Here is a 23,632-nt window from a genome sequence, read left to right on the forward strand (position 1 = left end):
GACCTCGGCGCCATGAGGCCGCAGTGCTCACCACTATGCCACTGCTGCCCCTACTGTTCAGAGACTTATAAACATCCCACTAATGTTTTCTGCTCCTTGCGGCATTTTAGTTCCACCCACACTGATTTTACATCTTGATTTTCTGAGCCAATATCCTTTCTCACTTTAGCATTAATTTCATCCTATACTAACAAAGTCATCCCACCTCCTTCTTTTTTTCGGTCCTTCCTAAATATCAAGTGTCCTTGGATATTTTGATCCCAGCCTTGGTCACCCTGCAGCCATGTGTCAATAATTGCAGTCATATTGTACTGGTTTACACCTACCTACAACTGCGGCTACTACACCATCTCTCCAGCCACGCATTGATCTGGCATATTCCTGATCTCACTGGGACTAATCCTGAGATAGCTATCTTCTTGGTCTTGCTTTTTAACCTATTTCCTGGCTCTCCCTATATTCTGCTTTCAAGACCTAATCTTTCCTCTTGCCTACGTTGTTGGTACCGATATGGACCATAACCTCTGGCTGTTCACCCAGTCCCATCATGTCCTGCAGCTGCTCAGTGACATCCTTGACCCTGGTACCAAGAAGCAACAACCATCCTGGTGTCACATCTGCGGCCGCAGAAACGTCTGTCTGTTCCCCTTACGGTAGAATACCCAATCGTTGTTGTTCTGCCACATGTGCTTTTGCTACATTCCCCTAAGAAACCATCTCCCCCAGCACTATCCAAAATGGGAAATCTGTTAGTGAGGGCGATAGACCCCGGGACTCCTGCACTAGCGGCATCGTGCTTTTATTCTGTCTGGTGGTCACCATTCTCTTTCGGCCTGTGTACTCTTTACCTGCGATGTGACCACCTCGCTGTACATGCTGTCCATGAAGATCTCAGCCTTGTAGATGCTTCAGATCCAAAACATGTTCTTTTAGTCGTGGATTTCATGTGGTTGTTGGGTGTCTAAAAGCTAAACTGTGACACCATGAAATGTGACCATTGTTTTCCTTGTGGAACTGAGTAATGAGAGGTGTCAGTAAATTGATCTTTCACCTGTGGAGCTAGGCTTTGAAAGCAGGCCAGAATATTGGGAGTGGAATCTGTGTCTGATAGTCTTAATTAGCTTACCCTCACAAATGAGCCAGAACTGATTGGGTATATAGTTTCCCAGTAGTGGTAGGAGAACCATGGTGGAGGAATTGTAACTGTCAGTGGCTGTATGTATACTGCACTGCAGCAATTCAGTGAAGTGTCTCAGCACCCACTCAGGAGCAATTAGAGATGGACAACAAGACCAGCGACGTTCACTTCTTCTGAAAGAATTAAAAGGAGTTATGGGTGAACAGTGATGAAATGGGTGTATTTGTGTTTCCATGGTTGTTACAGGACTCCAGATATTCCCCATTCTTTGTTGTCGCATGTGAGGATGTTTTTTTTGTAATTGTTGGAGTGCTCCCACCTGAAGCTGAGTGCAGCTTCCAGATTCTGTGATTGGGTGTTTAAGGCCTGCTATGTAGCAGAGACTCACACCCAGGGAGCAGGCTCTATATGGTATGGAGCTGGAGTGAGGACTTTTCCAGCCTTGGGGAGTCACAGGAAAAGGTTTGGAACCAACTCCATTCATTTGCTCACATCTAGAGCAGTGAAATTAATCGGCGTTTAAAAAAAATAATTTACAGGACGTGGGTGTCTGTGCCTAGGCCAGCATTTATTGCCCACCCACAATTATTGTTGAGAAGGCGGTGGTGAACTTAAGTCTTGAACCATTGCAGTCCCTGTGGTATAGGAACACCCACAGTGCTGGTCAGGAGGGAGTTTCAGGATTTTGACTTGGTGACAGTAGGATCCACCAGATAACAATGCTAAGAAGTGTCCTGGCCAGTCTGTCCGGGAGATGTCTATGGTGGAATGGAGTTGTCTGCTTTAGTTGTCATTTGACTGCTGTGCATTCCGACAATCCACTCTGGGCTGTCTCCATCCCATAATCTGACCATGGGGCTGGGTACAAAGTCGTCTCGCTTAGCTCCTCACCAATACCGGCTGCTTCCTATTTTGCATGCTAACTGCTGCTGTTGTCTGTCGTCTTTGTTTTCCAGGAGTGAAGGATGATGAGCTCTTCAAGAAACCTCATGAGGTGGTTCACAAAAACACCCGTTTCCAGGGTGATCCGTTCAGTCGAGCCCTGAGCAAGTCACAGCTACAGCAGGCAGCAGCTCTGAATGCACAGGTACGCAAAGCAAAATCGCGATTGTTATGGGCCAGGGTTTAGCAAACACCAAAGTATATTATGGCATTCACCCGACCCATAAGTATTCATTGATTTTGGTTACGATGGGCACAAGAGCCTGCCTTTCAGGTGTTACTCAATAGAGTTGTTGGTGCTTTTAATCAAAAAACAAGCTTTATTCTACAAATTTTGTTAACGTTTGTATAAACACACCGTAAGAATTTTTATCAACTACAAACATAAAATATCCCACACAGCTACAATAACCGATGTGTATCCCTTAATAAGTTCCCCCTTAACTGTTCCAATTCAATAACAAAATCCAAGTAAAACCAGAAACCGCTTTTAAAGGTGTGGCCCAGCACACGGCACTCTTACTGGTATAAGACTTGTTAGGGGTACTCTGTTCCCCTTCTCATGAAGCAGGTTTGAATTCCTTCCAGAAAGCAATTATCTATTTTAAGTTATCAAGCAGTCTGGAAATAGCTTTTAAAATGAAGATAGAGAAACCCCTCTTTCAACCTGTGCAGTTCAAAACCAGTCCAAGCTCAAAGCAAAAGTAAAATCCAGAGCCACAGCCTAGCTACACCCATCACAAGGACATCACTGAAGCCATGTGATAAGACAAAAGCATTTCTTAAAGGGACACTCGCATGACACCATACACTGCAGCCTTGGCAGCAGTCACACAGTGCATATCGCAACCTCCGGACAGTACTTTGCACACCCTCTTTTATTTTTCCCCTTCTTCCATTGCCTCAACTCCTGGATCCAATCCTCATCGAACAGACTCCAGCTTTTCTAAGTCCTGATCCTTATTTTGAGGATAAATTGAACAGTGGTGGCCATGGATGTACATGTGGATCAGTGTCACTTTTTGCCTGTTGTGTGGGTGTGTGCTCACTGGCTGACGCTGCTTTTTATTTTGAAGTTTAAGCAGGGCAAGGTGGGGCCTGATGGGAAGGAGCTGATCCCACAGGAATCGCCAAAGGTGAATGGCTATGGATATGTGGGGACTCCTTCACCTGCTCCAGGTAAGAGCTCATATGTTGTCAACTCAATTTAACATTCTTAGCCTCGCTCTCCAAAAAGGAGGATGTGTATTTAGCTACAATATCTCCGAAGAATTCACTCAAAGTGCATTCATTGTTACATAGATGAAGTGGCAGCAAACAAATGATTGCCTCCCACTGAGTCTACTTTGTGTAGTGTTGGCAGAGACTACAATGTTAACCCAGAATTCCAGGAAACTCCATGTTCATCAAATAGTTGCCATGGAAACTTCTAACTATTGGAACAGATATGTACGATTCTGTTTATTGATTCACGTACAAAACATCCCCTTCAACCTTGCAGTGTTTCCTCGCCAACGCCCCACCAATAGCACAGTGCTCACTTGGTACTTCCCCAGCGACAGTACAGCGCTCCCTCACTTCTGCCTCTGACAGGGCAGTGTTCATTCAGTGCTGATCCTCCCAAAAGTGCAGGACTCTCTCGGTACTGACACTTGGACACTGCTGCATGCCCCCAGCACTGTCCCTCTGGCAGCACCGTGTTGCCAGAGCGCTGCCCCTCTGGCAGTGCTGTGTCGCCAGAGCGCTGCCCCTCTGATGTGCTGTGTCGCCAGAGCGCTGCCCCTCTGATGTGCTGTGTCGCCAGAGCGCTGCCCCTCTGCCGGTGCCCTCTCGCCAGAGCGCCGACCCTCTGGCGGCGCCCTGTCGCCGGAGCGCTGACCCTCTGGCGGCGCCCTCTCGCCAGAGCGACACAGTGGAGTCAGTGGATCTGTACGGAGCTTACCATGCCCGTGATTCTGAGCTCAGACAGCACTTGCCGCTGCACAGAAGTGTTTTGTACTAGCTTTCAGATCACATGTCATTGATTGGAGCTTGTCTCCCTGTAGGTGTCAACGATTCCCCGATGATGACATGGGGTGAAATTGAAGGCACGCCATTCCGTCTGGAGAGCTCAGAAAGTGGTCATCTGGACAGGACACCAGGACCAGCATTTAAGGTACAGTCTAAAACAGTACAATCGAGGCAGGGGGTAGGTCAATGTGAGTTCAAATCCTTTACGGTGGCACAGTAATTATCACTGCTGCTTCACTGCGCCAGGGACCCAGGTTCGATTCCGATCTCTGTTGATTGTCTTTATGGAATTTGTCTGTTGTTCCCGTGTCTGAACAAAGAACAATACAGCACAGGAAACAGACCCTTTGGCCTCCAAGCCTGCACCGGTTATGGTACCAACTTTTGCCAAAACCCTCAGCACTTCTTTGTGCCCTATCCCTCTAGACTCATCCTATCCATGTGTTTGTCAAGATGCGTTTTGAACGCTGTTAATGTATCTGCTTCCACAACCTCCCCTGGCTGTGCATTCCAGGCACTCGCCATCCTCTGCGTAAAAAAACCTGCCTCGCCCATCTCTTCTAAATTTTGCCCCACAGACCTTAAACCTATCCCTCCACCCTGGGAAAGAGTGCCTGCCCATCCACTCTATCCATGCCCCTCATAATCTTGCAGACCTCTATCAGGTGTCATGAGGATACCTTTAAGACATGGATGTTTAAGCAATGTACCTTTAAGAAAGGTGTGTGGAGCTGAGGTCAGGTCAGCCATTTTGCAGTTTGGTTTTGCAGTTTGAAAAGTGGCTGGCTGGTTTTGCTGAGAGCAGCTAAAATGTGCCTGGCTGGTTTTGCTGAGAGCAGTTTAAAAGAAGAAAGCCAGTTTGAGACAGCAGCTTGAGAAGTTCTGGTTTGCTGTGATCTGCTTGAAGGGAGAAAGCCAGGTTTGAGAAAGCAGCTTGTGTCTGTGTGTTTCCAGAGAGCTGCAGGAAGAAAGCAAGGTGCTGGAGCTGAAGTCAACCAAGCTATTATATCTCTGCCATTCTACAGAAAAAATATATCCTTTAACCTGATGTGATACTGTTTAAAGGTGTTAAGTCTTTTGGAAGTTTGAAGGAACATTTTAAGGAATTATTTACTGTTGCAATATTTTCTGAGTTATCTTTGAAGTAAGGGGTGTTAAGAGATCCAATGTTTATTTAAGATGTTACGTTGAGTTCATGGAATAAACAGTGTTTTGTGTTTAAAAACCCACGTGTCTATAATTGTAATCCCACACCTAGGGAAAAAGCCGTGTGTTAGGAAAAGCAGCAAATACATTAAAGGGAGAGGTTGGTTGAACTCCATGATACATTTTGGGGATCTGATAACGCCTCGCCCATAACACAGGTCACCCTTCAAAAAACCAGATCAAGTTAGTGAGGCATGCCCTCCACTTCACAAAACCTCCGTCTTTCTAATACAGTCCAAGTCTATTCAGCTTCTCCACATAGCTAACAATCTCCAGACCAGGCACCATCCTGGTAAACCTCCTCTGCACCCTCTCCAAAGCCTCCACATCCTTCTGGTAGTATGGCGACCAGAATTATACACAATATTCCAAACCTTGCCAAGGTTCTAAACAACTGTAGCATGGCTTGCCAGTTTTTATACCCGATGCCCTGCCCAGTGAAGGCAAGCATTCCGTATACTTTCTTGACTACCTTGTCCATTTGTGTTGCCACTGTCCAAGATCTGTGGATCTGCACACCCAGATCTCTCTTGACTTTCTATGTTCCTAAGAGTTTTGCCATTTACGGTATATTTGCCCTCTATGTTAGACCTACCAAAATGCATTACCTCACATTTGTCCGGATTAAACTCCATTTGCCATTTCTCTGCCCAAGTGTCCAACTTATCTTTGTCCTGCTGTATCCTCTGACAACCCTCAACACTATCTGCCACTCCAATAACCTTGCTGTCACCTGCAAACTTACTAATCAGACCAGCTGCATGACAAACAACAGAGGCCCCAGCACTGATCTCTGTGGAACACCACTAGTCACAACCTTCCATTCAGAAAAACACTCTTCTACTGAGACCCTTTGCCTTCTGTGACCAAGCCAGATCTTACCACCTCACCTCTGATCCTGTCTGACTTTACCTTTTGTACCAGTCTGCCATGAGGCACCTTGTCAAAGGCTTCACTGAAGTCCATGTCAACAACATCCACTGCCCTCCCCTCATCAATCATCTTTGTCACTTCCTCAAAAAACTCTTATCAAGTTAGTGAGGCAGACCTCTCTTTCACAAGACCATTCTGTCTATCGCTAATGAGTTCATTTGTTTCCAAATGGATATAAATCCTGTCCCTGAGAATTCTCTCCAATAATTTGCCTACTACCGACATGAGGCTCACCGGCCTATAGTTTCCAACGTGGGTTTCCTCCGGGTTCCTCTCAAACTCCAAAGATGTGCAGGTTGGATGGATTGGCCATGATTGATGCGTGGAGTTACGCGGATAGGCAGAGGAGTGGGCCTAACTCATTTGGAGGTACGGGGCAGATTCAATGGGCCAAGTGGCCTTCTGCCGCTGCCCGGTTTAGTGCGCTGGGCCTCTGCCGCTGCCTGGTTTAGCGCGCTGGGCCCCTGCCGCTGCCTGGTTTAGCGCGCTGGGCCGCTGCCCGGTTTATCGCGCTGGGCCTCTGTCGCTGCCGGTGTAGCGCGCCGGGCCCCTGTCGCCGCCCGGTTTAGCGCGCCGGTCCCCTGTCGCCGCCCGGTTTAGCGCGCCGGTCCCCTGTCGCCGCCCGGTTTAGCGCGCCGGTCCCCTGTCGCCGCCCGGTTTAGCGCGCCGGTCTCCTGTCGCCGCCCGGTTTAGCGCGCCGGGCCCCTGTCGCCGCCCGGTTTAGCACGCCGGGCCCCTGTCGCCGCCCGGTTTAGCGCGCCGGGCCCCTGTCGCGCCCGGTTTAGCGCACCGGGCCCCTGCCGCTGCCCGGTTTAGTGCGCCGGGCCCCTGTCGCGCCCGGTTTAGCGCGCCGGGCCCCTGTCGCGCCCGGTTTAGCGCGCCGGGCCCCTGTCGCGCCCGGTTTAGCGCACCGGGCCCCTGCCGCTGCCCGGTTTAGCGCGCCGGGCCCCTGTCGCTGCGCTGTTTAGCGTGCCGGGCCCCTGTCGCTGCGCTGTTTAGCGTGCCGGGCCCCTGCCGCTGCGCTGTTTAGCGTGCCGGGCCCCTGCCGCTGCGCTGTTTAGCGCGCCGGGCCCCTGCCGCTGCGCTGTTTAGCGTGCTGGGCCCCTGCCGCTGCGCGGTCTAGAGCGCTGGGCCACCGCCGCTGCGCGGTCTAGAGCGCTGGGCCACCGCCGCTGCGCGGTCTAGAGCGCTGGGCCACCGCCGCTGCGCGGTCTAGAGCGCTGGGCCACAGCCGCTGCGCGGTCTAGAGCGCTGGGCCACCGCCGCTGCGCGGTCTAGAGCGCTGGGCCACCGCCGCAGCGCGGTCTAGAGTGCTGGGCCACCGCCGCTGCGCGGTCTAGAGCGCTGGGCCACCGCCGCTGCGCGGTCTAGAGCGCTGGGCCACCGCCGCTGCGCGGTCTAGAGCGCTGGCCCTCCGCCGCTGCGCTGTCTAGAGCGCTGGGCCACCGCCGCTGCGCGGTCAATAGCGCTTGGCCAACCGCCGCTGCGCGGTCTAGAGCGCTGGGCCACGGCCGCTGCGCGGTCTAGAGCGCTGGGCCAACGCCGCTGCGCGGTCTAGAGCGCTGGGCCACCGCCGCTGCGCGGTCTAGAGCGCTGGGCCACCGCCGCTGCGCGGTCTAGAGCGCTGGGCCACCGCCGCTGCGCTGTCTAGAGCGCTGGGCCACCGCCGCTGCGCGGTCTAGAACGCTGGGCCACCGCCGCTGCGCGGTCTAGAGCGCTGGGCCACGGCCGCTGCGCGGTCTGGAGCGCTGGGCCACCGCCGCTGCGCGGTCTGGAGCGCTGGGCCACCGCCGCTGCGCGGTCTGGAGCGCTGGGCCACCGCCGCTGCGCGGTCTAGAGCGCTGGGCCACGGCCGCTGCGCGGTCTGGAGCGCTGGGCCAACGCCGCTGCGCGGTCTGGAGCGCTGGGCCACCGCCGCTGCGCGGTCTGGAGCGCTGGGCCACCGCCGCTGCGCGGTCTAGAGCGCTGGGCCACCGCCGCTGCGCTGTCTAGAGCGCTGGGCCACCGCCGCTGCGCGGTCTAGAGCGCTGGGCCACCGCCGCTGCGCGGTCTAGAGCGCTGGGCCACCGCCGCTGCGCGGTCTAGAGCGCTGGGCCACAGCCGCTGCGCGGTCTAGAGCGCTGGGCCACCGCCGCTGCGCGGTCTAGAGCGCTGGGCCACCGCCGCAGCGCGGTCTAGAGTGCTGGGCCACCGCCGCTGCGCGGTCTAGAGCGCTGGGCCACCGCCGCTGCGCGGTCTAGAGCGCTGGGCCACCGCCGCTGCGCGGTCTAGAGCGCTGGCCCTCCGCCGCTGCGCTGTCTAGAGCGCTGGGCCACCGCCGCTGCGCGGTCAATAGCGCTTGGCCAACCGCCGCTGCGCGGTCTAGAGCGCTGGGCCACGGCCGCTGCGCGGTCTAGAGCGCTGGGCCAACGCCGCTGCGCGGTCTAGAGCGCTGGGCCACCGCCGCTGCGCGGTCTAGAGCGCTGGGCCACCGCCGCTGCGCGGTCTAGAGCGCTGGGCCACCGCCGCTGCGCTGTCTAGAGCGCTGGGCCACCGCCGCTGCGCGGTCTAGAACGCTGGGCCACCGCCGCTGCGCGGTCTAGAGCGCTGGGCCACGGCCGCTGCGCGGTCTGGAGCGCTGGGCCACCGCCGCTGCGCGGTCTGGAGCGCTGGGCCACCGCCGCTGCGCGGTCTGGAGCGCTGGGCCACCGCCGCTGCGCGGTCTAGAGCGCTGGGCCACGGCCGCTGCGCGGTCTGGAGCGCTGGGCCAACGCCGCTGCGCGGTCTGGAGCGCTGGGCCACCGCCGCTGCGCGGTCTGGAGCGCTGGGCCACCGCCGCTGCGCGGTCTAGAGCGCTGGGCCACCGCCGCTGCGCTGTCTAGAGCGCTGGGCCACCGCCGCTGCGCGGTCTAGAGCGCTGGGCCACGGCCGCTGCGCGGTCTAGAGCGCTGGGCCAACGCCGCTGCGCGGTCTAGAGCGCTGGGCCACCGCCGCTGCGCGGTCTAGAGCGCTGGGCCACCGCCGCTGCGCGGTCTAGAGCGCTGGGCCACCGCCGCTGCGCGGTCTAGAGCGCTGGGCCACCGCCGCTGCGCGGTCTAGAGCGCTGGGCCACCGCCGCTGCGCGGTCTAGAGCGCTGGGCCACCGCCGCTGCGCGGTCTAGAGCGCTGGGCCACCGCCGCTGCGCGGTCTAGAGCGCTGGGCCACCGCCGCTGCGCGGTCTAGAGCGCTGGGCCACCGCCGCTGCGCGGTCTAGAGCGCTGGGCCACCGCCGCTGCGCGGTCTAGAGCGCTGGGCCACCGCCGCTGCGCGGTCTAGAGCGCTGGGCCACCGCCGCTGCGCGGACTAGAGCGCTGGGCCACCGCCGCTGCGCGGTCTAGAGCGCTGGGCCACCGCCGCTGCGCGGTCTAGAGCGCTGGGCCACCGCCGCTGCGCGGTCTAGAGCGCTGGGCCACCGCCGCTGCGCGGTCTAGAGCGCCGGGCCACCGCCGCTGCGCGGTCTAGAGCGCCGGGCCACCGCCGCTGCGCGGTCTAGAGCGCCGGGCCACCGCCGCTGCGCGGTCTAGAGCGCCGGGCCACCGCCGCTGCGCGGTCTAGAGCGCCGGGCCACCGCCGCTGCGCGGTCTAGAGCGCCGGGCCACCGCCGCTGCGCGGTCTAGAGCGCCGGGCCACCGCCGCTGCGCGGTCTAGAGCGCCGGGCCACCGCCGCTGCGCGGTCTAGAGCGCCGGGCCACCGCCGCTGCGCGGTCTAGAGCGCCGGGCCACCGCCGCTGCGCGGTCTAGAGCGCCGGGCCACCGCCGCTGCGCGGTCTAGAGCGCCGGGCCACCGCCGCTGCGCGGTCTAGAGCGCCGGGCCACCGCCGCTGCGCGGTCTAGAGCGCCGGGCCACCGCCGCTGCGCGGTCTAGAGCGCCGGGCCACCGCCGCTGCGCGGTCTAGAGCGCCGGGCCACCGCCGCTGCGCGGTCTAGAGCGCCGGGCCACCGCCGCTGCGCGGTCTAGAGCGCCGGGCCACCGCCGCTGCGCGGCCTAGAGCGCCGGGCCACCGCCGCTGCGCGGTCTAGAGCGCCGGGCCACCGCCGCTGCGCGGTCTAGAGCGCTGGGCCACCGCCGCTGCGCGGTCTAGAGCGCTGGGCCACGGCCGCTGCGCGGTCTAGAGCGCTGGGCGCCTTCCGCTGCCCGGTTTAGCGGCTGGGCCCCTGCCGCAGCCGGTATAGCGCGCTGGGCCCCTGTCGTTGCACGGTCTAGGCCCGTGTCGCTGCCGGTTCAGTGCGCTGGGCCCCTGTCGCTGCGCTGTTTAGCATGCTGGGCCCTGTCGCTGCGTTGTTTAGCACGCTGGGCCCCTGTTGCTGCGCTGTTTAGCGGCTGGGCCCCTGTTGCTGCGCTGTTTAGCGGCTGGGCCCCTGTCGCTGCGCTGTTTAGCGGCTGGGCCCCTGTCGCTGCGCTGTTTAGCATGCTGGGCCCTTGTCGCTGCGCTGATTTGCGGCTGGGCCCCTGTCGCTGCGCTGTTTAGCATGCTGGGCCCTGTCGCTGCCGGTTTAGCGCGCTGGGCCCCTGTCGCTGCGCTGTTTAGCACGCTGGGCCCCTGCCGCTGCGTTGTTTAGCACACGGGGCCTCTGTCGCTGCCCGCCCGCTTTAGCACGCTGTGCCCCTGTCGCTGCGCTGTTTAGCACGCTGGGCCCCTGTCGCTACGCTGTTTAGCGGCTGGGCACCTGTCGCTGCGCTGTTTAGCACGCTGGGCCCCTGTCGCTGCGCTGTTTAGCGCGCTGGGCCTCTGTCGCTGCGCGGTCTAGAGCGCTGGCCCACCGCCGCTGCGCGGTCTAGAGCGCTGTCCCACCGCCGCTGCGCGGTCTAGAGCGCTGTCCCACCGCCGCTGCGCGGTCTAGAGCGCTGTCCCACCGCCGCTGCGCGGTCTAGAGTGCTGGGCCTCTGTCGCTGCGCGGTCTAGAGCGCTGGCCCACCGCCGCTGCGCGGTCTAGAGCGCTGTCCCACCGCCGCTGCGCGGTCTAGAGCGCTGGGCCACCGCCGCTGCGCGGTCTAGAGCGCTGGGCCACCGCCGCTGCGCGGTCTAGAGCGCTGGGCCTCTGTCGCTGCGCGGTCTAGAGCGCTGGGCCACCGCCGCTGCGCGGTCTAGAGCGCTGGGCCACCGCCGCTGCGCGGTCTAGAGCGCTGGGCCACCGCCGCTGCGCGGTCTAGAGCGCTGGGCCACCGCCGCTGCGCGGTCTAGAGCGCTGGGCCTCTGTCGCTGCGCGGTCTAGAGCGCTGGGCCACCGCCGCTGCGCGGTCTAGAGCGCTGGGCCACCGCCGCTGCGCGGTCTAGAGCGCTGGGCCACCGCCGCTGCGCGGTCTAGAGCGCTGGGCCTCTGTCGCTGCGCGGTCTAGAGCGCTGGGCCTCTGTCGCTGCGCGGTCCAGAGCGCTGGGCCACCGCCGCTGCGCGGTCTAGAGCGCTGGGCCTCTGTCGCTGCGCGGTCTAGAGCGCTGGGCCTCTGTCGCTGCGCGGTCCAGAGCGCTGGGCCACCGCCGCTGCGCGGTCTAGAGCGCTGGGCCACCGCCGCTGCGCGGTCTAGAGCGCTGGGCCACCGCCGCTGCGCGGTCTAGAGCGCTGGGCCACCGCCGCTGCGCGGTCTAGAGCGCTGGGCCACCGCCGCTGCGCGGTCTAGAGCGCTGGGCCACCGCCGCTGCGCGGTCTAGAGCACTGGGCCACCGCCGCTGCGCGGTCTAGAGCGCTGGGCCACCGCCGCTGCGCGGTCTAGAGCGCTGGGCCACCGCCGCTGCGCGGTCTAGAGCGCTGGGCCACCGCCGCTGCGCGGTCTAGAGCGCTGGGCCACCGCCGCTGCGCGGTCTAGAGCGCTGGGCCACCGCCGCTGCGCGGTCTAGAGCGCTGGGCCACCGCCGCTGCGCGGTCTAGAGCGCTGGGCCACCGCCGCTGCGCGGTCTAGAGCGCTGGGCCACCGCCGCTGCGCGGTCTAGAGCGCTGGGCCACCGCCGCTGCGCGGTCTAGCGCGCTGGGCCCCTGCCGCTGCCGGTTTAGCGTGCTGGGCCCCTGTCGCTGCGCTGTTTAGCGCACTGGGCCCCTGTCGCTGCGCTGTTTAGCGCGCTGGGCCCATGTCGCTGCACAGTTTAGGCCCCTGTCGCTGCGTTGTTTAGCACGCTGGGCCCCTGCCGCTGCGTTGTTTAGCGGCTGGGCCCCTGTCGCTGCGCTGTTTAGGCCCCTGTCGCTGCGCTGTTTAGCACGCTGGGCCCCTGCCGCTGCGTTGTTTAGCGGCTGGGCCCCTGTCGCTGCGCTGTTTGGCGCGCTGGGCCGCTGCCCGGTTTATCGCGCTGGGCCTCTGTCGCTGCGCGGTCTAGAGCGCTGGGCCACCGCCGCTGCGCGGCCAAGAGCGCTGGGCCCCTGTAGCTGCCGGTTTAGCGCGCTGGGCCCCTGCCGCAGCCTGTTTAGCGCGCTGGGCCCCTGTCGCTGCGCTGTTTAGCGCGCTGGGCCCCTGTCGCTGGGCTGTTTAGCACCCCAGGCCCCTGCCGCTGCGCTGTTTAGCCGCTGGGCCCCTGTCGCTGCCCGCCCGGTTTAGCATGCTGGGCCCCTGCCGCTGCCCGCCCGGTTTAGCAGGCTGGGCACCTGTCGCTGCGCTGTTTAGCGGCTGTGCCCCTGTCGCTGTGCTGTTTAGCGCGCTGGGCCTCAGTCGCTGCCGGTTTATCGCGCTGGGCCCCTGTCGCTGTGCGGTCTAGAGCTCTGGGCCACCGCCGCTGCGCGGTCTAGAGCGCTAGGACACCGCCGCTGCGCGGTCTAGAGCGCTGGGCCACCGCCGCTGCGCGGTCTAGAGCGCTGGGTCACGGCCGCTGCACGGTCTAGAGCGCTGGTCCACTGCCGATGCGCGGTTTCGCGCGCTGGGCCCGTCGCTGCCGGTTTAGCGCGCTGGGCGCCTTCCGCTGCCCGGTTTAGCGGCTGGGCCCCTGCCGCAGCCGGTATAGCGCACTGGGCCCCTGTCGCTGCACGGTTTAGGCCCCTGTCGCTGCCGGTTTAGCGCGCTGGGCCCCTATCGCTGCACTGTTTAGCATGCTAGGCCCCTGTCGCTGCGCTGTTTAGCACGCTGGGCCCCTGCCGCTGTGTTGTTTAGCACACGGGGGCCTCTGTCGCTGCCCGCCCCGTTTAGCACGCTGGGCCACTGTCGCTGCGCTGTTTAGCGGCTGGGCACCTGTCGCTGCGCTGTTTAGAGCGCTGGGCCGCTGTCCGGTTTATCGCGCTGGGCCTCTGTCGCTGCCAGTTTATCGCGCTGGGCCTCTGTTGCTGCGCGGTCTAGAGCGCTGTGCCACCGCCGCTGCGCGGTCTAGAGCGCTGGGCCACCGCCGCTGCGCGGTCTAGAGCGCTGGGCCACCGCTGCTGCGCGGTCAAGAGGGCTGGACCACCGCCGCTGCGCGGTTAAGAGGCCCCTGTCGCTGCGCTGTTTAGCTCGCTGGGCCCCTGTCGCTGCGCTGTTTAGCGCGCTGGGCCCCTGTCGCTGGGCTGTTTAGCACCCCAGGCCCCTGCCGCTGCGCTGTTTGGCGCGCTGGGCCCCTGTCGCTGCGCTGTTTAGCGGCTGGGCCCCTGTCGCTGCCCGCCCGGTTTAGCACGCTGGGCCCCTGCCGCTGCCCGCCCGGTTTAGCAGGCTGGGCACCTGTCGCTGCGCTGTTTAGCGCGCTGGGCCGCTGCCCGGTTTATCGCGCTGGGCCTCAGTCGCTGCCGGTTTAGCGCGCTGGGCCCCTGTCGCTGCGCTGTTTAGCGCGCTGGGCCCCTGTCGCTGCGCTGTTTAGCGTGCTGGGCGCCTGTCGCTGCGCTGTTTGGCGCGCTGGGCCTCTGGTCGCTGCCCGGTTTAGCGCGCTGGTCCCCCTGTCTCTGCGTTGTTTAGCGGCTGGGCCCCTGCCCGGTTTATCGCGCTGGGCCTCTGTTGCTGCCGGTTTATTGCGCTGGGCCACCGCCGCTGCGCGGTCTAGAGCTCTGGGCCACGGCCGCTGCGCGGTCTAGAGCGCTGGGCCACCGCCGCTGCGCGGTCTAGAGCGCTGGGCCACCGCCGCTGCGCGGTCTAGAGCGCTGGGCCACCGCCGCTGCGCGGTCTAGAGCTCTGGGCCACGGCCGCTGCGCGGTCTAGAGCGCTGGGCCACGGCCGCTGCGCGGTCTAGAGCGCTGGGCCACGGCCGCTGCGCGGTCTAGAGCGCTGGGCCACGGCCGCTGCGCGGTCTAGAGCGCTGGGCCACGGCCGCTGCGCGGTCTAGAGCGCTGGGCCACGGCCGCTGCGCGGTCTAGAGCGCTGGGCCACGGCCGCTGCGCGGTCTAGAGCGCTGGGCCACGGCCGCTGCGCGGTCTAGAGCGCTGGGCCACGGCCGCTGCGCGGTCTAGAGCGCTGGGCCACGGCCGCTGCGCGGTCTAGAGCGCTGGGCCACGGCCGCTGCGCGGTCTAGAGCGCTGGGCCACGGCCGCTGCGCGGTCTAGAGCGCTGGGCCACGGCCGCTGCGCGGTCTAGAGCGCTGGGCCACGGCCGCTGCGCGGTTTAGCGCGCTGGGCCCCTGTCGCTGCGCTGTTTAGCGCGCTGGGCCCCTGTCGCTGCGCTGTTTAGCGTGCTGGGCGCCTGTCGCTGCGCTGTTTGGCGCGCTGGGCCTCTGGTCGCTGCCCGGTTTAGCGCGCTGGTCCCCCTGTCTCTGCGTTGTTTAGCGGCTGGGCCCCTGCCCGGTTTATCGCGCTGGGCCTCTGTTGCTGCCGGTTTATTGCGCTGGGCCACCGCCGCTGCGCGGTCTAGAGCTCTGGGCCACGGCCGCTGCGCGGTCTAGAGCGCTGGGCCACCGCCGCTGCGCGGTCTAGAGCGCTGGGCCACCGCCGCTGCGCGGTCTAGAGCGCTGGGCCACCGCCGCTGCGCGGTCTAGAGCTCTGGGCCACGGCCGCTGCGCGGTCTAGAGCGCTGGGCCACGGCCGCTGCGCGGTCTAGAGCGCTGGGCCACGGCCGCTGCGCGGTCTAGAGCGCTGGGCCACGGCCGCTGCGCGGTCTAGAGCGCTGGGCCACGGCCGCTGCGCGGTCTAGAGCGCTGGGCCACGGCCGCTGCGCGGTCTAGAGCGCTGGGCCACGGCCGCTGCGCGGTCTAGAGCGCTGGGCCACGGCCGCTGCGCGGTCTAGAGCGCTGGGCCACGGCCGCTGCGCGGTCTAGAGCGCTGGGCCACGGCCGCTGCGCGGTCTAGAGCGCTGGGCCACGGCCGCTGCGCGGTCTAGAGCGCTGGGCCACGGCCGCTGCGCGGTCTAGAGCGCTGGGCCACGGCCGCTGCGCGGTCTAGAGCGCTGGGCCACGGCCGCTGCGCGGTCTAGAGCGCTGGGCCACGGCCGCTGCGCGGTCTAGAGCGCTGGGCCACGGCCGCTGCGCGGTCTAGAGCGCTGGGCCACGGCCGCTGCGCGGTCTAGAGCGCTGGGCCACGGCCGCTGCGCGGTCTAGAGCGCTGGGCCACGGCCGCTGCGCGGTCTAGAGCGCTGGGCCACGGCCGCTGCGCGGTCTAGAGCGCTGGGCCACGGCCGCTGCGCGGTCTAGAGCGCTGGGCCACGGCCGCTGCGCGGTCTAGAGCGCTGGGCCACGGCCGCTGCGCGGTCTAGAGCGCTGGGCCACGGCCGCTGCGCGGTCTAGAGCGCTGGGCCACGGCCGCTGCGCGGTCTAGAGCGCTGGGCCACGGCCGCTGCGCGGTCTAGAGCGCTGGGCCACGGCCGCTGCGCGGTCTAGAGCGCTGGGCCACGGCCGCTGCGCGGTCTAGAGCGCTGGGCCACGGCCGCTGCGCGGTCTAGAGCGCTGGGCCACGGCCGCTGCGCGGTCTAGAGCGCTGGGCCACGGCCGCTGCGCGGTCTAGAGCGCTGGGCCACGGCCGCTGCGCGGTCTAGAGCGCTGGGCCACGGCCGCTGCGCGGTCTAGAGCGCTGGGCCACGGCCGCTGCGCGGTCTAGAGCGCTGGGCCACGGCCGCTGCGCGGTCTAGAGCGCTGGGCCACCGCCGCTGCGCGGTCTAGAGCGCTGGGCCACCGCCGCTGCGCGGTCTAGAGCGCTGGGCCACCGCCGCTGCGCGGTCTAGAGCGCTGGGCCACCGCCGCTGCGCGGTCTAGAGCGCTGGCCACCGCCGCTGCGCGGTCTAGAGCGCTGGGCCACCGCCGCTGCGCGGTCTAGAGCGCTGGGCCCCTGTCGCTGCGCTATTTAGCGCCCCAGGCCCCGTCACTGCGCTGTTTAGCGCCCCTGGCCCCTGTTGCTGCCCGGCTTAGCGCGCTGGGTCCCTGTCGCTGCGCTGTTTAGCGCGCTGGGCCCCTGCCGCTGCCGGTTTAGCGCGCTGGGCCCCTGTCGCCCCCCAGTTTAGCACCCCGGGCCCCTGTCGCTCCGCTGTTTAGCGCGCTGGGCCCCTGTCGCTGCCCGGTTTAGCGCGCTGGGCCTCTGTCGCTGCCCGGTTTAGAGCGCTGGGCCCCTGTCGAAGCCCGGTTTAGCGCCCCGGGCCCCTGTCGCTCCGCTGTTTAGCGCGCTGGGCCCCTGTCGCTGCCCGGTTTAGCGCGCTGGGCCTCTGTCGCTGCCGGTTTAGAGCGCTGGGCCTCCAGTAGTTTCTGTGATTTGTTTGGCTCTAACCCCGGAGTGTGCCTTCTTACAACAGATTCTGGAACCAGGCCGGAGAGAGAGGTTGGGTCTCAAAATGGTCAATGAGGTTGCTGCCAAGAATAGAACCAAGAAGCAGGAAGCTCTACGGAAGGCGACGCAGAGTATAGTCAGGTGAGATCACCTCTCTACACCGATAATTGTGAATGATGCCTTGTCCCAGATGTCAGAAAAGGTGTAGGTCATTGCTTCTGCTTGGGTTATAGCCAGACCAGGGTTTCCTGAACCAAGTTAACTGCTGCTCCACAGTGAGACCATCTGCTTCACAGCTGGTGGGCAAGTGGGTCAGGCTGAGCTCGTGGGCCACATAGGAGGGAGTAGCACTTGGCCATGTTGCCCTGACTAGATTAGTCATGCGCTGAATGGGTAGAATGCCAGTTGATATACAGTACACAAGTTGTTTCTTGGTGGTTGTTGGTAGCACATTATTTTGCAGAGTGGTTTTATCATTCTTGTGCTGTGAAGGTTTTGGATTGCAGGGGGTGGGAGGGGATTGTGGAGGGGGGAAAGAGTTGGGGTCTGAATTGAGAGAGTTAAAGTTAATGATGAGCCCGAACCTTGCACTGGGTGAGGGAACTGATCACCTCTCTCTTTTCCCAGTACAGTTCATTTGAACTCTCAGCATTAAAAGCCAAAGACTTTAGCATTCCGTGAAATAGCTTTACAGGGTCACTTTCCCAACAGCCTGGGGAATACAGAAAAGAAGCCTGCTCAGGATACTGGAGATACCATGTTCTGCTTGGTGAAATCAGGTTAAGTGTTTGGTTCTTGCTGCTTTACGCTCCCCCAGCTGTTATTGCATACTGTGGGCATGGGGCGATGACGAGTAAGGCCCAGCAATAATGCACTCTGCAGTTAAACAGTCTGCAGGTATTGTGTGCAGGATTATATGCACTAACTATTTTGGAGCAGTGTTGACGGGTGAACCTTTGACCCACAGTCAGTGCGAGTCGGGGTGAGAGGAATATTTAGCTGGCAGTGTTGTGGTGATCCAAAATTCTCTGGGCAGCTGGACACCCTGAGCAGCGAGAGTTGAAACAATAGGCTTGTCCTGCAGATGAATATAAAATATGAGACGTGTAGTTAGTGGGAAAGTTATTTTGTGAACCTTGGAGGGGCCTGACTTATTTCTGGTTCTTTTTCCCAGTCTCTCTCCACATGGAATCAGCCCTGTGATGTCACCAGCCCTGCAACGGCTTGTTAACCGGACCTCCAGCAAGTACACAGACAGAGCTTTACGAGCGAGTTACACTCCCACCCCAGCACACAAACGGACACCACTGTGCAAAACACCAGGTGCTGGTGGAACCCCTAATGCACTCAGTACTGCGCACACCCCAAACAGCCAGGATCCAGCCTCCATCACGGATAACTTACTGCAGCTACCCAAGAGAAAGAAAGCTACTGACTTCTCCTAGTGCTATTAGACTTGTTCCTCCACTGCTCCCTACCTTGCCACCCCTTTAACCCAAAGAAGTGACCAAGATGCTCCGGAAGTAGGACTGATTTGTTTGTCTCCTAACAGATAATTGAGAATGAAGGATGATTTTATCTGCGTTCAAATGCATCAGTTTACCTGTCAAAGTATCCTTTCCGGTTCTTTAAACTGTTTTCTTTGTATGACTTGGACTCACTGCTGATTTCAGCTCAATGTCTGCCAGCTCTGTTGTGACCCGTGAACCTCCAAAATGAGATCCTAACAAAGACAATCCTACAGTGAGGGTTGCAGTGAGTACAGTCACAGTTATTCAGCTGCATGTTTCCTGGGATCCGTTGCCACTGCTTCAATATCTCGTTGCCTGCAGTATAACTTCAGTTAGAACTCTTTGAAGCCTTCCATTATTTATTAATGTCTTCAGTGTTCACTCACACACCCCCCCCCCCCCCCCCCCTCCTCCTCCTCTCCACACTTTCAACACACAAGCCTTGAACTTGGTACAGATTGTGTCACAGTGTCCATAAAATTAAGGCTTTAATTCTCTCTCGTGACCTGCCCTGTTCACCACCCCCTCTCTCAACCCATGCCCCTCCCCACCCCTTTTGCATGACCTACCTGCTCTCTATTACTCTAGTGGTCTTCCCACCTTCACTACGTCTTGTCCTAGGCCGTGAACTATGGTTGATGTTGCGTCTTGGTGTTTGGGATTCTGAAGCTGTGGCATTTCAAGCTGATTAAAGTTTAGAGTAAAATGACCTGTGCGTAAAAGAAGGCCTCCACCAGGCTGGATACTGGTTCGATGTAACACTTTGGTATTGTATTGCTTCATGACAGGAGGTAGTGAGCTGAATTACAGCCCCTCCCCATATCCCTGTCTGCATTTGCTTTTTGCTGTACCATTTTTTCAATTGGCCCAGAAATGGTAGGTTCCCCAGACACACAGTAAATCCACATTCTGTTAGATGACCATTATGGTTTGACAACATTCTGTTGTAATTGTTAGCTAATCATCTGTCAATTAATGAATTAATCTGAGTCCCTGTGATAAATTCTAGAGCTGTAAATGCTGCAAATGCACACTGCGGCTCAGCATTTGAAGAAGAAAAGCTGGGTTTTGATGCCACGTGTTAGTATGCCTGAGGGGATGGAGAGTGTATTGGAGAGGGTGAAGGGAAGATGTGAAATTCAATATGCATCTCCCAAAGTGTGCGGCGCGGTGACACAGTGGACAGTGCTGCTGCCTCACAGCGCCAGGGCCCCGGGTTTGATTCCGGCCATGGGTGCATGTGTGGAGTTTACACGTTCTCCCTGTATCTGCGTGGGTTTCTTCCGGGTGCTCCGGTTTCCTCCCATAGTCCAAAGATGTGCAGGTTGGGTGCATTGGCCATGATAAATTGCCCTTACTGTCCTAAAGGTTAGGTGGGGTTACAGGGATCAGTTTGGGGGAGTGGGCCTCGGTAGGATGCTATTTCAGAGGGCCGGTGTGGACTCAATGGGCTGAATGGCCTCCTGCTGCACTGTAGGGATTCTATGTTTCTGTGAAATGTTAAATTAAAAAAGTTTGATAAAGTTTAAACATTGTTTTGATTGAAAAAGCTGTAAAGTGTTGAGTATTTGTTATGTTGAGTGCATATTGCCAATCTGCATGTTCTATGAGAGCATTGAAGTCCTCAATAGGCCAGACATGTTTCCTTCTCTGAAGGACATTGCTGACCCAATTGGGCTTTTAGGGGAAGCCAGAAAATGTCATGCCTATTTTCCCAGTGCCAGTTATAATTAACCACATTTATTGAATTCAATTTCACAGTTTGTAATGTTGGAATTTGAACTCTGGATCCAGGATTGGCAGCATGAAGCTGCTTAATTTGACCAAGATTAAGAGACAAAACAGCATTGGGATGGTGAGAGAATGAAAATGAGTAAAGCAGTATGAATGGGCACAAGTGATTAGATGGAATGGCTCAAATCAGGAGTTGGAGACTGCCCAAGGCTCTGCAAGCCTGCCTTTAGCCTGGTGAAACAATGTGCGAAGCTGAATATGCCTTGAGATCCAGCTTGCAAGCAGCATTTTGATTTATAGATTGTCATTCTTAATCCCATCTTCCTCCCTATTCACCAGGCTGTCAGGAGCTCTCTTTCTTTACCGGAATGTATTTTTTCTGTCAGATGCTGACTGTGTGTTCTCAGTCTCCAGGTCTTTGTTTTAGTTGCTCGCTGTGCTATAATAATAGCAACAATAACTTGTAAATGAAGAAACAAGACTTGCATTTATGTAGCGCCTACATGACCACCATGACATCGCAAAAGACTTCAGCCAATAAAGTGCTAATGAAATGAAATCACTGTTGTAATGTAGGAAAGTCAGCAGGCAAGTTTGTGCAACTACCGCCTGCAAACAGCAATGTGATAATGGCCAGTTAATCTGTTTAATATGTGATGTTGATTGGGGAATAAATATTGATTTGGACACCAGAAGAACTCCCTTGCTGTTCTTTGAGATACTGCTGAGATCTTGTACAGATGCGGCCTCAGTTTAATGCCGCATCTGACATTGCATCAGCCTTGATTCAAATCCCAGTCTTGCATCTATAGTCTTCTGACTTGAATGATACCAACTGAACCATGGCTGACAGCTTAATATCACCTCTATATAGCCCCTTTAACATAGTCAAACAATGCTTCACAAGTGTTATCAAACACACTGACTCCAGCTGTATAGATATTCGAGCAGGTGACCAGAGGATTTTCACAGTAACTTCATTGGAGTGTTGATGTAAGCCTACTTGTGACGATAATAAAGATTATTTGATTATTATTATTAAAAGTTTAAGTACACAGATTGGTAGGAGCGGCTCAAAGGAGGGGAGTGGAGTAGAAAAGCTGAGATTTAGGGAGAGAATTACACAGCTGTAGGGCCTAGGTGATTGAAAACATGACAACTAATGATGGAGTGGTTAAAATTGAGGTTGTTGATAAGAGAGTCCAGAATTGGAGGAGAGCAGAGATCTTGGGCCGAGGAGATTACACCGAGGGTGGACAGGGGGGATGGGTTAGGCCCATGGAGGGATTTAAAAACTAGGATGAGAATTTTCAAATGAGGACCAACTGTAAATCAGTAAGTACAGGGGCTACATTACAAAATACATTACAAACACTGGCCGCACTGAATATTAATGGTTTATGGATTTCTTCCTGGTTCTTTATTAGATGTTTTCTAAGCAGTAAAACAGGTGACTGGTTCAGATGGATTTACACTGGATGTTTGAACTTTGTCTCTGGATATCTAGGTGCGAGATTTGCTTGAATGCTTGCCCTTTTTTTCAATAGATCTTGACTTTCTGGAACTAATTTTCTTCAGTTCTCCCTTGCTCTGCGCCTCTAAAAAGCTCTCCTGATCGGGATAAACCTCGCTGTCATCGGGATGGTCCTCGTCAGTCATTCTCAGACTTCTTGATTTGCGTCTGCTGCCCTTTGTTTCTGATCTTGGTTCCAGTTTGCTGTCAGTTTCAGCTTCACTTTTGATTTCTTGATTTGGGGACTTTTCGTGCCTAGACACTGGCTTGGATCCATCCCTGTGCTCAGCTTTCGGTCCACTTTTTGATGGGAGCTTTGTGTCCTCCGGCTTAACCTGAGGTGCGATTCTGTCCTTGAAGTCGGATTTCCCCTCCTTGTGCTCAGCCTGTGCCTCATGCTTGCCATCTGCCTTGTCCCGTTTCATGTTCATCCATTCATGTTTTGCCTCATGTTTCATGTCCACCCATTCATGACCTGCTTCAATCTCCCACTGGTACTTTGGGTCACGTTTCTGCTCACTTTTTCCTTCATGTTTCTCTTCCTTTGGATGCCCTTGCTGCTTGTCTTCTTTCTTCTCTGTGCTAGCTTCCACTTTTTTGGGTGCAGCGGTTTCTTTCATTTTGGCAGACAAGAGCCAGGGATGTTCCAGGACCTCCTCAATGGTGAGACGTTTTGTCGTGTCAGGGTGGAGCATGCGATAGATCAACTCCTTGCAATCTGCAGGCACCACTTTTGACCGAGGAAAATCTACTCTATGCTCCTTTTGAATCCTGAGCATCCTTTTGATATTGGAGTCGTCATATGGCATTGATCCACACACCATGATGAAAAGAATCACCCCAAGGCTCCAAACATCGTACACTTTGGGTTGGTAAGGAATACCCTGCAGTACCTCAGGGGCTGCATATGCTGCAGAGCCACAAAATGTTTTGCTGAGCAAGGGTCTCCCCTGATCGTCTGTGCTGCATCGTTTGGCAAAACCAAAGTCTGAGAGCTTGACATTAAAGTCCTTATCGAGAAGAAGATTCTCGCACTTGAGATCCCGATGGACCACATCTAGCTCATGACAGTGCTTGACAGCCAATGCCAGCTGACGGAACATCTTACGGGACACCTCTTCAGGCAAGGCCCCCCTGGTTTTAATGAACTCTAGTAAATCTCCCTGAACACCCAACTCCATAATAATGTAAACCTTGCCATCTGAAGTCTCGAAAATCTCAAAGGTTTTGACGATGTAGCGGTGATTGAGCATAGCCAAGATTTCCAACTCACGAGGCAGAAACTTCTCCAGGAAATCAGCAGGGGCCTTCCTCCTGTCGATGATTTTAACAGCCACATTAGTCTTCAAACGGTCAGAATAGGCAGACTTGACTTTGGCATATGACCCCTCCCCCAGGTTGACGCCCAATGTGTAGCCCCGTTTTTTCAGGACCACCCCATCGTCCATGGTGCTGTGACATCAATACGTGTGTGCACACTCCCTTCCTACCTCTTACCTGCTCACAAACGCCATGGAAACAGGCTCAGAGGCACTAATGTTCTGTGTACCCTTTCAGCCCCGAAGGAGACTGTTTCACAAACAGTAACTTTAGTAAAGTCACCGTTGTGGAGCTGGCAACTGGTTGTGATGGATCTAAAAAGAATGTTTGTGTTGTGACATAAAGATGATGGCACAATGGTCATAATATGATTATAGGGTAAAACAAAGTTTTATAAGATTGTTCTGTTTTGGGTCTGTCTTTTTAATTTAGTGTAAAATGAAGGGGGTGAGGTGACCTGTTCTAAAGACTAGCTGACAGCCAGCCTGGGTGATGTGGCTGTTCAAGATTATAAGGAAGCCTGGGCTATTTTGCTATGAAGAAGGTACAAGGTGTCCATGCTTGGAAACACTGGCACAACATAAATGTTTACAGTGAATCGATTGCTAATATCCAAAGTCTCAGGAAGCTGTTCCAGAATGTCAGGTTATAGCAGTTATGCTTTAAACTATTTGTTTACTTTTAAGATGAAAGAGAATTGGAATCTCATAAATCAGCATTTTTACCTGGACACGAGGCTGACTTCC

General features: G+C 58.2%; 2 protein-coding genes across 3 annotated transcripts in view; one reads left to right on the plus strand and one right to left on the minus strand.

The window, feature by feature from the left end:
* ess2 (ess-2 splicing factor homolog) overlaps positions 1 to 20,751 on the plus strand; it is a 46,048-nt gene extending 25,297 nt beyond the window's left edge. Inside the window, exons 6-10 of one of the 2 annotated variants that reach the window (XM_072499833.1) lie at positions 2,095 to 2,225; positions 3,157 to 3,259; positions 4,126 to 4,235; positions 16,834 to 16,949; positions 17,983 to 20,751. In XM_072499833.1, the coding sequence (XP_072355934.1) occupies positions 2,095 to 2,225; positions 3,157 to 3,259; positions 4,126 to 4,235; positions 16,834 to 16,949; positions 17,983 to 18,253 (731 nt within the window). In that variant the 3' untranslated portion in view covers positions 18,254 to 20,751. Of the gene's footprint in view, positions 1 to 2,094; positions 2,226 to 3,156; positions 3,260 to 4,125; positions 4,236 to 5,044; positions 6,598 to 16,833; positions 16,950 to 17,982 lie in introns of those variants that run through there. The other variant, XM_072499843.1, reaches the window with a different exon arrangement.
* Positions 20,752 to 21,443: 692 nt separating this feature from the next.
* Positions 21,444 to 23,161, minus strand: LOC140410978 (testis-specific serine/threonine-protein kinase 1-like). The gene has a single exon (XM_072499855.1). The coding sequence runs from the start codon at positions 23,012 to 23,014 to the stop codon at positions 21,557 to 21,559; it is 1,458 nt and encodes a 485-aa protein (XP_072355956.1). The 5' UTR covers positions 23,015 to 23,161; the 3' UTR covers positions 21,444 to 21,556.
* Positions 23,162 to 23,632: the final 471 nt, after the last annotated feature.

This window comes from Scyliorhinus torazame, chromosome 1 (genome assembly GCF_047496885.1).
Source record: "Scyliorhinus torazame isolate Kashiwa2021f chromosome 1, sScyTor2.1, whole genome shotgun sequence".
In the NCBI taxonomy this organism is placed as follows: domain Eukaryota; kingdom Metazoa; phylum Chordata; class Chondrichthyes; order Carcharhiniformes; family Scyliorhinidae; genus Scyliorhinus; species Scyliorhinus torazame.